Genomic DNA, 13,496 nt, shown 5'->3' with positions numbered 1-13,496 from the left:
GAGCAAAGGTTTGGTCATACATGCATCAAAAGTCTTAAGAATGACATCATGTTGTTCTTATTTTGGAACGCAGAAGAAGAATAAAGGTTGTAATTGTTCCTCAGAGTTCAGAAGACAGAGGCAGAGGGCAGAGAGAGAGACAGAAGACAGAGACTTGAATCGTGTTTTGCACCACTTTTATTTTCTGTGGTCTCTGATGGAGTTCCTCCTCCAGTAGGACAGTTTCACTTTGTTCCCATTATTTAATGTCAGGCCTGTATGGCTGAAGTCTCTGTCATAATAACTTCTTATAGGGGTTTTATACAAATCCCTAAAATAACACTTGATGTTCCTCAGTCTTTGAAGCACTTTATGGGAGGACATTTAAAGGGCCGGTCAAGACAAGGGCCTTATTTTCAGTAAATTGAAAGACTTTATGGAAACTTGTCACTCATGGTGAGTCTGAACTGAGAGAGAGTAAGTTGGCAGACAGTCAGTCAAAAATGGGCAGAAGTAAAGTATTTATTTATTTATTTATAGCTGTGTCTTTTGTTTGAGAGTTCAGGGTGCAGCTTTATCATCCTGTGTATATCACTTTAACGACACAGTACGCTGCTTCTGACAGATCAGATCTGCAGTCCAGAGTCCGAAGCACAATTTCACATTTCTGAGGAGTTTCTGGTTCAAAGTTAGGTTTAAAGACAGAATCTCACACACAGAGTAAAACTGTCATCAGCACAGTTTTTCCTCCAGATTTTTTCATGAAGAACACAAACAGAAATGTTCAGGTTCATTCCCTTAGTCTGAGTCCTGCAGCTGCCGGACTCCCTTTAGAAAACTTCGGTTTTTACTGCAGTACGGTCTGTCAGTCTACCCCACTCAGCTCTGGTTCTGGGGCTCCCGTCCATCCCTTCCCTCCAGCGGGCCCAGCAGTACGGCCTGGGCCTCCAGCAGCGTGGTGTCGGTGTTGGCTCCGAGGAAGCGGGCGGTGAGCTCCAAATCCTGCAGCCGCAGACGGACCCTACTGCCCCGCTGTAGCTTCTCTCCGTCTGCCGGTCGCCGGCACACACAGTGAAACTTTCCGCCGAAGTCAATGTAGAGGTCATCCTGGACCACATGAAAGATCCTCCCGACCACAACCTTGTCTTTGGCCGGTCCCATCTGGATCAGCGGGGACCGGCGGAGCAGCGAGGCGAAGCTCTCCCTCTGGCCGGAGGAGGGGCCACTGCTGTCGGCCGCGGCGCTCTCCGACTCCCGCCGGAGCTCTGACTGCAGATCGAAGGCGGCAGCGAAGCCGGACCTGGGTCTTTCCGCGGCGGGCTGGTCGCTGCCAGAAGCCCCGCTGGAGTCTGAGCTGAAGGAGTTTCTGATGAACCTGGAGGGGGTAAACCGGACTCCACACCTGAAGCTAGAAACAACCTTACACAAAGCCGCCATGTTGTCTCACAATGCCGAGCGAAGAACACTTCCTCCTTTAACTTCCTGTAGAGAGACGCGCTCACAGCGCCACCTGGCGAACAGAATCAGAATCAGAGTCAGAAATACTTTCTAGATCCCCGAGGGGAAATGATACAGTCCCAAATTCAAGAGTAGGAAGCAGCCTAAATTTAGAAATGAGAGTATGTACAAAAATAAGATATATGTATATATATGGTCTGTTGGAGTCCGCCACCCTCAGCCTGCTGCCCCAGCATGCAACAGCATAGAGGATAGCACTGGCCACCACAGACTCATAGAACATCCTCAGCATAGTCCGGCAGATGTTGAAGGACCTCAGCCGCCTCAGAAAATAGAGACGGCTCTGGCCCTTCCTGTAGAGGGTATTAATGTTCTTCTCTCAGTCCAGTTTATTGTCATTGTCAATGTCAACAGTACCCAATAGGGTCCGAATGCAGCACCTCAGACCCCTCTCTTGAGCCCCCTCAGACCCATGTATTCATATCATTAATATATTCATATATTCATCAGTCCACACTGCAGGGATAAGCTCTGAAGGTCATTATGATTGTTGTCATGACTATACATATACGTAACAGTTAGCTAACTGGCAAACCTCGATGGGAAATTAAAGTAGTAAGCTAACCTAATTGTTTGTGTGTCAGATCTCAATAAATTGAATATCTTTGTGTTTTGGACAGAGCGAGACATTTGAAGACGTCACCTCAGACTGAGACTACATTTTCAGTTTTTTGACATTTCACCAAACAACGAGTCGCTTTCGAAAGAAAATATAATTTTTTTGTTTTATGTGTTCAGTAACAGCAGCCGGCAGGTGGCGCCGTAGTGACGTGTCCTCCCGGAGGATAAGAGAAGAAGAGCAGCGCATGCGCACTCTGTAGTTATACATACAGAAGGTAAGATGGAGGTGTTTGTAAGCGCTCCAAGTTTCAGTTTTTCGAACTTGATGTTTCCAGGTGGATCTGTGGTCAAAGACGTTCTGAGCCGGTTCATCCAGCAACAGGTTAGTGTTCACACCTAACAGAGGCAGGAAAACACATAATCCGAGTCAAAATGTTTTTATTTAATCCGGGTTTGGGTGTCGCCGTGTTAGCTCATGTGCTAACGCTAGCTAACAAGCACAAGCAGTGGCTAGCCGCAAAAAGTAAGTGTAGCTTTAGTTTAACAAGTCTGTGATGTTGTCATGCTGTGTTATCCAGGCGACAGGTAACGTTAGTCCAGATGTTGGGTGTGGTCAGTAGATCTAAATGCAGATGTCTCTGTACAGGTGGGTAGGGCTGGACGGTATGGCCTAAAATGTATGTCACGGTATAATTTGAAGCACGGACGGTAACGGCGTATACCACGGCATATCCGTGTTTCTTTCGATATTTCAATATACATGCTTTTGAAGGGGTTAAGTACGGGTATGACAACTGTATGGCAGCTATTATTGAACTCTTAACTGTATTACTAGGACACAGCTCACATACTAAAGCCCTCTCTATCAACTGTTTGAAAAGGAACCATGTCCTTACACAAGTACCCAGATGACGTTGATTATCTCGTTCCACCGCTGACGTCTTGTAAGGACAGCCTTTGGAAAATGCCTGAGAAAGTGAAACTGATTTGCATAGCCACCTCATTCTTGTCTCATTTGTGGACTGAAACAGTAAATTCAGGGTGGACCTTTTTCTTTAAAGATGAAAATCAAATGAAAGTCTGCAGCATTTAAAACACATCAAAGCACCTAAATGTATGTCACTGTTCTGTGATCCCTGCAGGGAGTCTCCTCAGAGGATTTCTACATCACCAGAAACGGTCGGCTTTCAGATCTGGAGGATCTGCTGCAGCATGGAGCCGTCTATCACCTGGAGCCGCGCCTCTGTGGAGGGAAGGGAGGTGTGTTCCAGGAAATAGACATAAAAACCCTTCAAAACAAAGGGATGTAAAATGAACGTTCTGAAATGTCTTCCTCTGTGGTGTTAAACAAACAGTGTGTGTTTCAGGGTTTGGCTCGATGCTGCGAGCTCTGGGCGCTCAGATAGAGAAGACGACGAACCGCGAGGCCTGCAGAGATCTGAGCGGACGACGCCTCCGAGACGTCAACCACGAGAAAGAGTGAGTGAGAGAGAGAGAGAGCTCCCCCCAGGACTCAGGTTACCTCAGAACCAGAACCTGGCTACAGATAAATGCAGCTGATGTGAGAGACAGGAGTTTCATGCTGCTTCTGTGATGTGTAGGATGGCTGAGTGGCTGAAGAAGACAGCGGAGCGTGAGGCGGAGAAGGAGCAGCGCCGTCTGGATCGTCTGCAGAGGAAACTGTCTGAACCCAAACACCAGTTCACTGATCCAGAGTACCAGCAGCAGTGTCACGACCTGTCGGAGAGACTCGAGGACTCTGTGATGAAAGGTCGGGGCGGGTTGTCAGTCTCAGCTTTAGACTCTTCAAGTTCTGGTCTGAGAGACTTTGCTGAGTCACCAGTGTTTCCGCAGATTTTAGGCGAACGATTCTGCTTCTCTCTGTGTTCAGACCAACTCTCTGTAACAGTTGGTGTGTTTCAGGTCTGCAGGCGTCCTCCAGCGGTCAGGTGAAGGTGGACGACGTCTCCGCAGCAAAGAGACCAAACTCGGATCAGAGCGAGCAGCCGCTCAAGAAGAAGAAGAAGAAGAATAAGAAGAAGACAGCAACGACGGCAGCAGCATGTTTCTGGTGAGTCGAACGTAGAGTTTCCTGTTTGTGGATGAAACCAGAAACGGACCAGATGATTAAATGCTGCTGTACACGAAGACCTGAACACATCAGATCTGTGTGGAGCGACGAGGAGACTCGTTTTAAATCTGTTGTCGTGGTTACAGGACGGGTGTGGGAGAGCTGGACGAGCTGCTGAGCTCGGAAGACGAGGACGAGTCTCCGCCCACGTCCCCCTCCGGCTGTGGAGCTGCTGCTGTTACCATGACAACACAGACGGAGGAGGCGGAGCCTGAGCAGAGCAGCAGGTAGAGATGAGCTCCACTTCAGACCTGATTCAGAGTTCAGATTCACTTCAGTACCAGAAACATCAGTTCGATTTTTCAGTTATTTAAATTTCTGATGAAAATCATCTCCGTCTCTGACTGCAGCTCCTCCTCAGCTGATCAGAGACCCTCCACAGACCAGACCATCAGACCCTCAGCTGTTCAGAGACCCCCAGAACCCTCCACAGACCAGACCATCAGACCCTCAGAGGACCAGAGACCCCCAAAACCCTCCACAGACCAGACCATCAGACCCTCAGAGGACCAGAGACCCCCAAAACCCTCCACAGACCAGACCATCAGACCCTCAGAGGACCAGAGACCCCCAGGAGAGTCCAGCTGTTCGTCTCAGCAGCAGGTCAGTAGTTTGTCCTCTCTGTCCATCCCATAATGCATTAAGGAGACCTGGATTCAAAGATGGCGCTTCATTCATGAAGTCACTGAATCTGACTGACCAAATGTTTCAGACTCAGTCGTCATTGATTACAAAATCATTCAGTTCATCAAAAACTCTGATTCAGATGTGAAACCACTGATTTCTAATCAATCATCAGACTCATCATGACTGTGGTCACGTGGCTTGGTCTCATGTATTGTACCCCCCCCCCCCCCCCCCCCTGCAGGGCAGGTCTCTGGATTTGTCCTCTGTGTCGTCTGTCGGTCAGCTGGAGTCTCTGGGTCTGGATGTCCTGAAGGAGGAACTTATGTCTCGAGGTTTAAAGTGTGGGGGGACGCTGATGGAGCGTGCCGCCCGACTCTTCTCTGTCAGAGGACTGACACCAGATCAGATCGGCCTGGCGCTGCTCGCCAAACCAGGCAAGCCGAAGCGGAAGTGAAGAGGTCAAAGGTCACAGCTGATCCGTCTGTGTTACCCTGTCTCGCTGGACAGACGTCTTTCAACATTTTGTGTCTTTGTGATTTTAAGCAGTTTCCAAACTCAAGGACCTCTTACGTTTTTCCAGAACTGAGAAAAAGCCAGCAAATGTTCCTTGAGTTAAGAATGAACAACAAGTCAGGTTTGACAGTAAAGACAAATGGACTAGTTTGTAGATTCGTCCAATCAGAAACCAGGAGTTTGTCTGTAAGTTTAGTTTGAGAATATTTAGACTTTTTTGTTTTATTTTGTTGTTGAACTGTCATCTTTTTATTAAAACATCTCTGAGACATTTGACTTCATGCTGTCAGTCAACAGTTCACATGTTGTGTTTCTGTCGGTGGACACCCTGTCCCAGATAAATCTCATGTCCAGTTCATCGCCACATTTCATCTTCTGCCAGACGAGAGGCGAGACAGACAGCCGACCTCACGGGTTCAGGTTCATTAGTGGACTGGAGTTGAACGTACCCAAACAAGCGTATGAAGAATGCTGCTGCAGTCAACACTCAGTGGCCACTTTATTAGGTACACCTGTAAGACGTTTCTAATGTTCTGTAGTTCCACACATGAAGGCCCAGTAATAAACATAATACTTAATAGTTCTGCCAACAGGAAGGGAACCTTTAGCTTCTTGAAGATCTGGATTGGCTCGCACAGGTGAACCCAATAGTGTCTGAATCTAGAACCAGAACTGGTCTGAAACTTCCTGTTTGTCAGAGCAGCAGAGGATGATGGGATGTGAAGTCATTATCAGAAGCCGGGGTCCCAGGTAGTGACCTGCGGAGTGTCCTGCTCCTCGAAGCAGATGATGACATCACCAGGCCTGAAGTCGACGTCGCCGTCAGCTGACAGGCCGCACTCCATCCCCACCTTCACCGTCTGAACTTCATCTTTGTGGTGCTTCAACGCCACCAGAGAACCTGCAGGAAACGTTAGGGGAACGTCAGAGGCCTTTCACAGGTTAACTCTTCTAGTCCTAAAAGTAGACCACTAATGAGTCGCGAGGGATCCTGAACCAGGTCTAACCCACCCTCCCAGACGGTGTCTCGGCCTCGGATCAGTCTGAACTTGAGTCGCCGGTCCAGCTGACCTTTCTGAACCCGACAGCCGGCAACAGGAACCTTCTTCTTCCCCACAGAGACGTCAAACATGGCGAGGACCGTCGCTTCACCTGGACAAGCAGAGAGAGAGAGAGAGAGAGCAGGTGAGACAAACCACTTCCTGTAAGGTAGAGCTGCAGTGGGTCCTTTGTTATTGGCATAAAGGAACAAGTTAATGTCACTTATCCCTTAAAATGAAAAGATCCTGGAGTATCCAGACATAACATGTTAATGATAGCGGGTCAAAGCCTCACCGAGGATGTTCTCTGACTGCAGAGGAGGCAGCTTGCTGCTCAGCTCGTCCTTCATCTCATCTATCAGTTTGTAGATGACGTTGTGAAGTCTGAGCGGGACGCCTCGCCTCGCCGCCAGCTGCTGGATCGACCGGCTGGCTGCAACGTTGAAGCCATAAATGGAACCTGACGAAAAAGACAGAAGTCTGTTTATCAAAGAGTTCAACAGAAAATTAATTGGTGACTTTTTTAATAAGCACTTAATCGTTATGCAAAACTGCTCAAATTCTCCAGATCGTCAGATTTTCTGTTTTTGATCAAATGAGACATTTATAATAAAGAATCAGGACCTAAAAACACATTGATTATCTGCATCATGAACATTTGTTGCTGTGACCCCTGACCCCTGACCCCTGACTCCCGGCTCCACTCCTGCTTGTTACCTGTGAATGTTTCGGCCATGTTGACGTCGTTCTCTGAAACGTCTCCGATGCCGAAGTGAAGAACCTCCAGCTGACACTGCTGCTGAGCGTCATAACTGTCCAGGATGTTCAAGATGGCTTCCACAGACCCGTCCACATCACCTGGAGGTCAAAGGTCAGTCAGTGAAGACAAGAGGCGATGTGATGGTGGGTGCCGTGTTCAACTGAACTTCACTACAAACGGATATTAATGCCTAATAGTAATTTCATTAGTTACTTTCTTACTGAACAAGAAAATATATTTCACTGTTTCTGTTGTCATGACGACTGAACAAGGGTGAAACTGATTTAATGGTTTCTTTCTGTCATCACTAGTGATCATTAGTGAGAAGGTCTAACTTTAACTAAGTACATTTACTCAAGTACAGTACTTTCATTTTCTGCTACTTTCTACTTGTACTCCACTACACTGTGGAGGGAAATGTACTTTTTACTGCACTACATTTATCTGACAGCTTTAGTTGCTTTAAATAGTTTATAAAACATGATGCTGCGTTTTAGATCAAACTACTCAAAAGAACATCAAACATTTAAAATGAGCTTCTCGTCAACCAGCTGGAACTTTAAAGTGCCGTTTCCGTGTTAATAAATCAATAATAATGGTCCAGTGATATGATGATATAACACTGACATACCACGCTCTGACAAACAAATACTTTACATTTTGCTCTACTTTTGTACCTTTACTTAAGTGAAATATTGTAATGGAGTATTTCTATAGTGAGGTATCTCTACTTTTACTAAAGTAAATTATTTGAATACCTCTTTCGTCCCTGAGCCAATATTACACAGATGTATGTTTCCATGGTAACTGAGATCAGACCAGCTTCATGAAACAAAATGATTTACTGACACTGTGGAGGTTTCGACCACCAGAGCTGCACTTAGTCCTGCTGACAGTTTGTCTGTTCCACTGACTGTAAACCGAAACGTGACAGGTGTGACCTCAGAGTGGTGTCACAGTGAGAGCAGCCTATCAGAGCCCAGCTGTGTGCGTGTACCTTTGATGATGAGCGGCAGGCTCAGCTCGTCTCTCTGCGTCCTCTCACTCGATCTCACTGCGAACTTGGTCTTGTTGGCCCGGTACAGAGCCGACTTCCTCTGCCTCCAGCTCAGGTGAGTTAGCCCTGCCCTCTCTTTCCTGTACTCCTCCAGGTGTAGTTTCTGTTTGAGCTCGATGACACTCTGCTCCTCCTGCAGCTTCTGCTGCTCCTCCTCATAACTCCTCCACTCCACCACCTCCCTCGCTCGCTGCTGCTCAACAACACACCAAACAGTTACAGACTGTAGCGCATGATGTACTAACAACATACATATGGTTCTATATCTGGTACAGAATAAGATATAGAACCATATTATTATGTAGCAGTTTACACACATCCACCTTTACAAACAGTGGAGGTCTCACCTCAGACTCTACTTCGAGGATAATCTCTCCAGCTGATGGCAGCTCCTTCCAGCCCACCACCTCCACCGCAGCGCTCGGCCCAGCCTCCGTCACCGCCCGCCCGTTCTCATCAAACAGAAAACGGACTTTAGCCCAACTCTTTCCCGCCACCAGGACACAACCTCGCTTCAACGTCCCCCTCTGGATGATGGCCGTCGTTACAGGACTGAGGGGACACATGAAGGGTCACAACTCATAGAACCAGCGTTACATACCGTCCCTGAGGTCAACTAGAACTCATAGAACCAGCGTTACATACCGTCCCTGAGGTCAACTAGAACTCATAGAACCAGAGTTACATACCGTCTCTGGAGGTCATTGATGACTCACCCTTTTCCTTTGTCGGTGCGACTCTCGATGACGAGTCCCTCCACGAGGCCGCTGGTTTCCGCCTTCAGCTCCAAAACCTCCGCCAACGCCACCGTGGCCTCGGCCAAAGCCAGCAGGTTGTCGCCCTGACGATGACAACACCAACAAAAAGTCATCACCTTAAATCACCCTGACCTCATCTCTTCCAGCTCTGTAACTACAAATCACTGCCACTGACAGCCTGCAGGGGGCACCGCAGTCAGTTCACCTTGAGAGCAGAGATGTGGATCGCCTGAACGTCTCCTCCAAACTCCTCACAGACCACATCGTGAGCCAGCAGCTCCTGTTTGACTCTCTGAGGGTCGGCCTGAGGTTTATCACACTTATTCACTGCCACGATCATCGGAACTGAAACACAACAGAGATGCAGTAGAACCGCGTGTTTTCAGCCCTCAGCTGTGACTGCCAGGTGGCGCTCATACCTTTGGCTTTCTTGGCGTGCTGGATGGACTCGACCGTTTGGTTCATGACGCCGTCGTCAGCCGCCACCACCAGGACGACGATGTCGGTGGCATTGGCTCCGCGGGCTCTCATGGAGGAGAAGGCAGCGTGACCCGGAGTGTCCAGGAAGGTGATCCTTTCTCCTGTAGGCAGCTGGACTGGAAGAAAAACAGTCTGCTTTGTTTAGATGCTTCAAAAACATGGAACTGCCCAGAGTACTTCCTCAGGTAGATAATAAGGTAAATTACCTCCATCAGAACAACAGCTGAATCAATTAGTCCATTAATCGATGAGCTGATAGACAGAAAACTAATAAAACAATTTTGATAATCTCTGAATATTTGAAGTCATTTGTTAAACAAAAATTCTAGGAAATGTACTTGTTCCAGTTTATCAAATGTGAATATTGGCTGGTTTTCTTTCGTCTGTTGGACTGACTGTTTAAAGACGTCAACCTGAGCTGAACAACCTTTTGATCAAACAGTTAGTCAATCAAGTAAATAACCAGCAGATTAATCGATAACTAGTTGCAGCCCCACTCAGTTATTCTACTTTGGGTTTTTTTGATTGCTGTTAAGATATCATTGACTGAAACTCAACACTTCCTGAAGATGTTTCACATTAAAAGCCTCCCACAAAAGGGAGAGATTATGCTTTCTGAGATGCAGTAAGGCTTTTAATTTGAAACTCAAGTGAATCCTTAATAACTGTTTCCATCCTCTTAGTTATTTCTTTATTTTGGTTTCTGCCTTTTGACTGTATGTTCTTGTCATTTGTTGTACTAGCTGGTACCATAAGCTCTCTACTTGTCATCTCGCGTACTGTATTCAATATTGTGTCAATAAAGTTGAATAAAACAGCAGGTGAGAGTTGTTGTTACCTAGAAAAGCTCCGATGTGTTGTGTGATTCCTCCGGCCTCCGTGGAGACGATCTGACTCTTCCTCAGACTGTCCAGCAGGCTGGTCTTACCGTGATCCACGTGACCCATGATGGTGACCACTGGGGGACGGTACACCAGACTGGACGGGTCTGCTGGAGGTCTGACAGGGTCAGAGGTCAAACGAACAGAGATATTTATCCCCAAGTCGAGTCAAAATTCAATCATCATTCATCTCAGAGAGCGCTCCCTGAACTGAAGACTGAAGGAACTGGATAAAAGGTTTCTGGCTGAATGGAAGTTATGATCATATTGATGATACGTATGTTTGACTCCTGAATATACATAGATGAAGTGATCAATGAAGGATTATCATAGATGTGTGAACAGGAACCCTTGTCCTTGATTACTCAGCTCCACAACACATGCTGCCTTTGTTTTCTCAGGTTTCGATGTGAAGCGTCTCTATGAGCTGCAGCTAAAACTCAGCGTTATGGTTAGCTCGGCGCTCCAACGCCTTGTTTACGGTCACGTGACTCAGAATGAGGCAGGAAGTGACAGGCAGGACAGACGAGACGGAGGACAGCCGGACTGTCGTCACAGTCAACATGTGTGTGACTTCTGGAGTCGCCCAATTCATTCTTAAATTATGGATCAAAGCATCTTTGGAGATCACAGTGACCTTTGACCTTTGACTCAGAAGTGTCACCTCTTCAGTGTCCAACCAGCTGTGAGAGATGGTCATCAATTCTTCAGTTATGACGGATGATCCTGAAAACAGCGGCTCAACAAAAAATAAACATAACATAAAGAAAGAACCCTGAAAACAAATGCAACAGAAAAACGCTGCGTGTCCACTCAACACAGTGAGGAAGTACCAGACGAGAGCATGCTAACGTTAGCTACAAGTAGCCACGTGTAAACAGAAGACCTCTACACATCGCCTCTCTCAGGCTGAAGGTCAAGCTGTTCCACTCAGCGCTGCCCCTACAGGCCGGAGCACCCCCGCTGTGTTGACTGGATAAATAGCGTTTCCTGTTTCTGTGTTATTTCTTCCTGTTGTTCTATTTGTTTTAGGCTTTGCATCGTTCTGAAGCTGCAGCACGTTTCTACTCATGGAAATGTTTTTGTCCTCGTCGGCCACCGTATGGTTGGTTGGTCTGTAGTCGTATTCTGATTGGTTGGTCTGTAGTCGTATTCTGATTGGTTGGTCTGTAGTCGTATTCTGATTGCTAAAGCTTGAAATAATAAGCGCTTTAGAGACCAAGTGACGTGACCTCGTCGGTGGACGAGTCTCGGTGAGATCTAGAACTAGCACCCAGAGATGTCACCACGTTTCTCTCATGACGCAAATCATGTCGGACCAAACAAATTGGGCCTTAGGTTGAACGGTGACATTAGCATAGCTTAGCTCAAGTGCTGATCAACTCGCAGCTCCTTCCTGATCACCAACACCACAACATGACCAGCAGTGACACCACAGCGTGTCATCATTAGTCGCAGCATTTCTCAGAACCTGAACCGGTTCACATCAAGTGAAACAATCTGTTTGAAGTGAGACTTCCTGTCTCGTACCTCCTGTGGACGTCCCTGTTGACTCTCTCTCTGCTCTCGCTCAGTTTGGCCCACCTGAACTTCATCCCCGATCGAGTCACCACCTCCTTAATCCACCTCTCCTCCAGAACCGAGTCCGGCTCCAGAGAGTCCAGATCTACTGAGGTGTTCAACAGAGCCTCCAACACGTGATCTGAAATTCAAAAAAAACTTTATCCACACAGGAGAGTTCACACAGAAACACCGTCTGCGGAGCTTTGTTGTTTCTTACCGAAGTCTTTGTTCATGGCCTCAGCGAGAGCCGCCGCCGTCATCCTCTGTCTGATCTCCACTTCCTGTTTGTCCACTTTAGCTTTCACCTTCTTCTGGTCTTTCTTCTGACCTATGACCTGCAGACACAGTACAACATTTTTAATGTTCTTTATTGAACGAGAAAGTCAAAGACCTGCAGCTCACAACAAGTTCACTCAAATTAAAAAACGCAGAAGTCGAAATGTAGAACAGACTAAAACATGACAATGAATATTTGTGTTTCTGTAAAATATGAAACCAAATGTCCGGATGCCACGAGAACAGGCGGTGACATCACCAGCAAACACACACCTGACTCACCTGTTTGGAGGCGAACTTCCTGTCCTGTTGACAGGTGAGCAGGGGGGCGGAGCTTCGAGCAGGACAGAGGAGTGGCAGAGACGGGAAGTTGCTGAGAAGAACCGAGTCAGCGTGGACGAGCCGCCGGGCCCCCCGCATCACTGATGACATCACATTCATACCTGCAAAGAGACAGACAGACAGACAGACAAGAGACAGAGAGACAACTTCTGAATCTGCACATGACAACCAAGTGAGTTTCATGATAAAAAAAAAATTAATAACATGATTAATTAATATTACATTAACAACACAATTCTTCATGAGGTTCAGGGTTACAGAACACAGGAGGGTCTCCTGGAACCCAGACCAGCACCAGTAGCCCCCCTGACCGACTTACACCTGGAGGACCAGGTGTAGTATCACTGAATAGAGACGTGATTGGTTGATTCTAAAGATTTGGGTGGGACACTTAGCAATTCAAAATAATGTGAAAAATGTTTTGTTGGACAAGATACTGATGAATGCCCCATTTAAAAACATGTTTTGTTAAGAAATCTAGCCACGCAGAGGAGGAGAAACTGTGTGAAGGAACCGGGTTATAGCTGAAACAGGAGGTGTTTGGCGGGTTTTACCAACGCCGAATTTACTAACAGAACCAAACATTTCAGAAAAACAGGGGTGGCTTCAGTTGGTTCAGGTGTCATTACCTGACAGCACTGAAATACAACATGTTTGAGTGCAGTTTGGCGTGCCGTCCAAGCCACATGAGAGTATCAGGGTTACAAAACAGAGAACTGACATTTCCTTTTGTTCAAAACGTGTAAAAGTGACCGGACCCAGCCTCACCGCTTCAGTTCTCACCTGACAGAGTTCAGCTTCTTCTTTCAGCTCATCCTGAAATAAAGACTTTATCTGATAATTGAGTTTCACCGTGAGATAAACCTCCGACAGGGAGCCGCCATGACAGTGAGCTGACAGGCCCGGATGAGCCGTCAGCGCCACCTGCCGGTCTGGAGTGGAACTAAAATGAAACTATTAATTATGTTGTTCTGTTTGTTCTCCTTCGATACTGAAACAAAAATAGTTCT

At 47.0% G+C, this 13,496-nt stretch overlaps 3 protein-coding genes across 3 annotated transcripts; 1 reads left to right on the top strand and 2 right to left on the bottom strand.

Annotated features, from left to right (window-relative positions):
* Positions 1 to 159: 159 nt before the first annotated feature.
* On the bottom strand, positions 160 to 1,416 carry mrps28 (mitochondrial ribosomal protein S28). Its single transcript, XM_070914964.1, has one exon. It carries the CDS (start codon positions 1,414 to 1,416, stop codon positions 859 to 861), a length of 558 nt encoding a protein of 185 aa, XP_070771065.1. The 3' UTR covers positions 160 to 858.
* A 913-nt stretch (positions 1,417 to 2,329) lies between these two features.
* sde2 (SDE2 telomere maintenance homolog (S. pombe)) lies at positions 2,330 to 5,598 on the top strand. The gene is made up of 8 exons (XM_070914934.1): positions 2,330 to 2,440; positions 3,201 to 3,318; positions 3,426 to 3,537; positions 3,660 to 3,829; positions 3,982 to 4,129; positions 4,276 to 4,416; positions 4,540 to 4,792; positions 5,058 to 5,598. The coding sequence occupies exons 1-8, from the start codon at positions 2,339 to 2,341 to the stop codon at positions 5,268 to 5,270; spliced, it is 1,257 nt and encodes a 418-aa protein (XP_070771035.1). The 5' UTR covers positions 2,330 to 2,338; the 3' UTR covers positions 5,271 to 5,598.
* A 211-nt stretch (positions 5,599 to 5,809) lies between these two features.
* On the bottom strand, positions 5,810 to 13,350 carry mtif2 (mitochondrial translational initiation factor 2). The gene is made up of 14 exons (XM_070914884.1): positions 13,270 to 13,350; positions 12,427 to 12,587; positions 12,086 to 12,203; positions 11,836 to 12,007; positions 10,263 to 10,423; positions 9,364 to 9,540; positions 9,150 to 9,289; positions 8,903 to 9,027; positions 8,534 to 8,738; positions 8,127 to 8,379; positions 7,087 to 7,227; positions 6,665 to 6,829; positions 6,341 to 6,481; positions 5,810 to 6,230 (listed from the first exon to the last, which is right to left on the bottom strand). The coding sequence occupies exons 2-14, from the start codon at positions 12,583 to 12,585 to the stop codon at positions 6,061 to 6,063; spliced, it is 2,127 nt and encodes a 708-aa protein (XP_070770985.1). The 5' UTR covers positions 12,586 to 12,587; positions 13,270 to 13,350; the 3' UTR covers positions 5,810 to 6,060.
* Positions 13,351 to 13,496: the final 146 nt, after the last annotated feature.

The sequence above is a fragment of the Enoplosus armatus genome, chromosome 2 (genome assembly GCF_043641665.1).
Source record: "Enoplosus armatus isolate fEnoArm2 chromosome 2, fEnoArm2.hap1, whole genome shotgun sequence".
Lineage (NCBI taxonomy): Eukaryota > Metazoa > Chordata > Actinopteri > Centrarchiformes > Enoplosidae > Enoplosus > Enoplosus armatus.
The sequence above is the reverse complement of the archived record's forward strand: the minus strand, read 5'-3'. Positions and strand labels throughout refer to the sequence as shown.

Excerpts from the sequence above, each read along its gene's own strand:
- sde2 (XM_070914934.1), top strand. The coding sequence starts at position 2,339 with ATGGAGGTGTTTGTAAGCGCTCCAAGTTTCAGTTTTTCGAACTTGATG. Across the intron at positions 3,538-3,659 it reads GACGTCAACCACGAGAAAGA|GATGGCTGAGTGGCTGAAGA; the intron begins GTGAGTGAGAGA and ends TGTGATGTGTAG. Across the intron at positions 4,417-4,539 it reads GAGCCTGAGCAGAGCAGCAG|CTCCTCCTCAGCTGATCAGA; the intron begins GTAGAGATGAGC and ends CTCTGACTGCAG.
- mrps28 (XM_070914964.1), bottom strand. The coding sequence starts at position 1,416 with ATGGCGGCTTTGTGTAAGGTTGTTTCTAGCTTCAGGTGTGGAGTCCGG.
- mtif2 (XM_070914884.1), bottom strand. The coding sequence starts at position 12,585 with ATGAATGTGATGTCATCAGTGATGCGGGGGGCCCGGCGGCTCGTCCAC. Across the intron at positions 6,482-6,664 it reads GCAGTCAGAGAACATCCTCG|GTGAAGCGACGGTCCTCGCC; the intron begins GTGAGGCTTTGA and ends CTGCTTGTCCAG. Across the intron at positions 6,231-6,340 it reads CCGAGACACCGTCTGGGAGG|GTTCTCTGGTGGCGTTGAAG; the intron begins GTGGGTTAGACC and ends CGTTTCCTGCAG.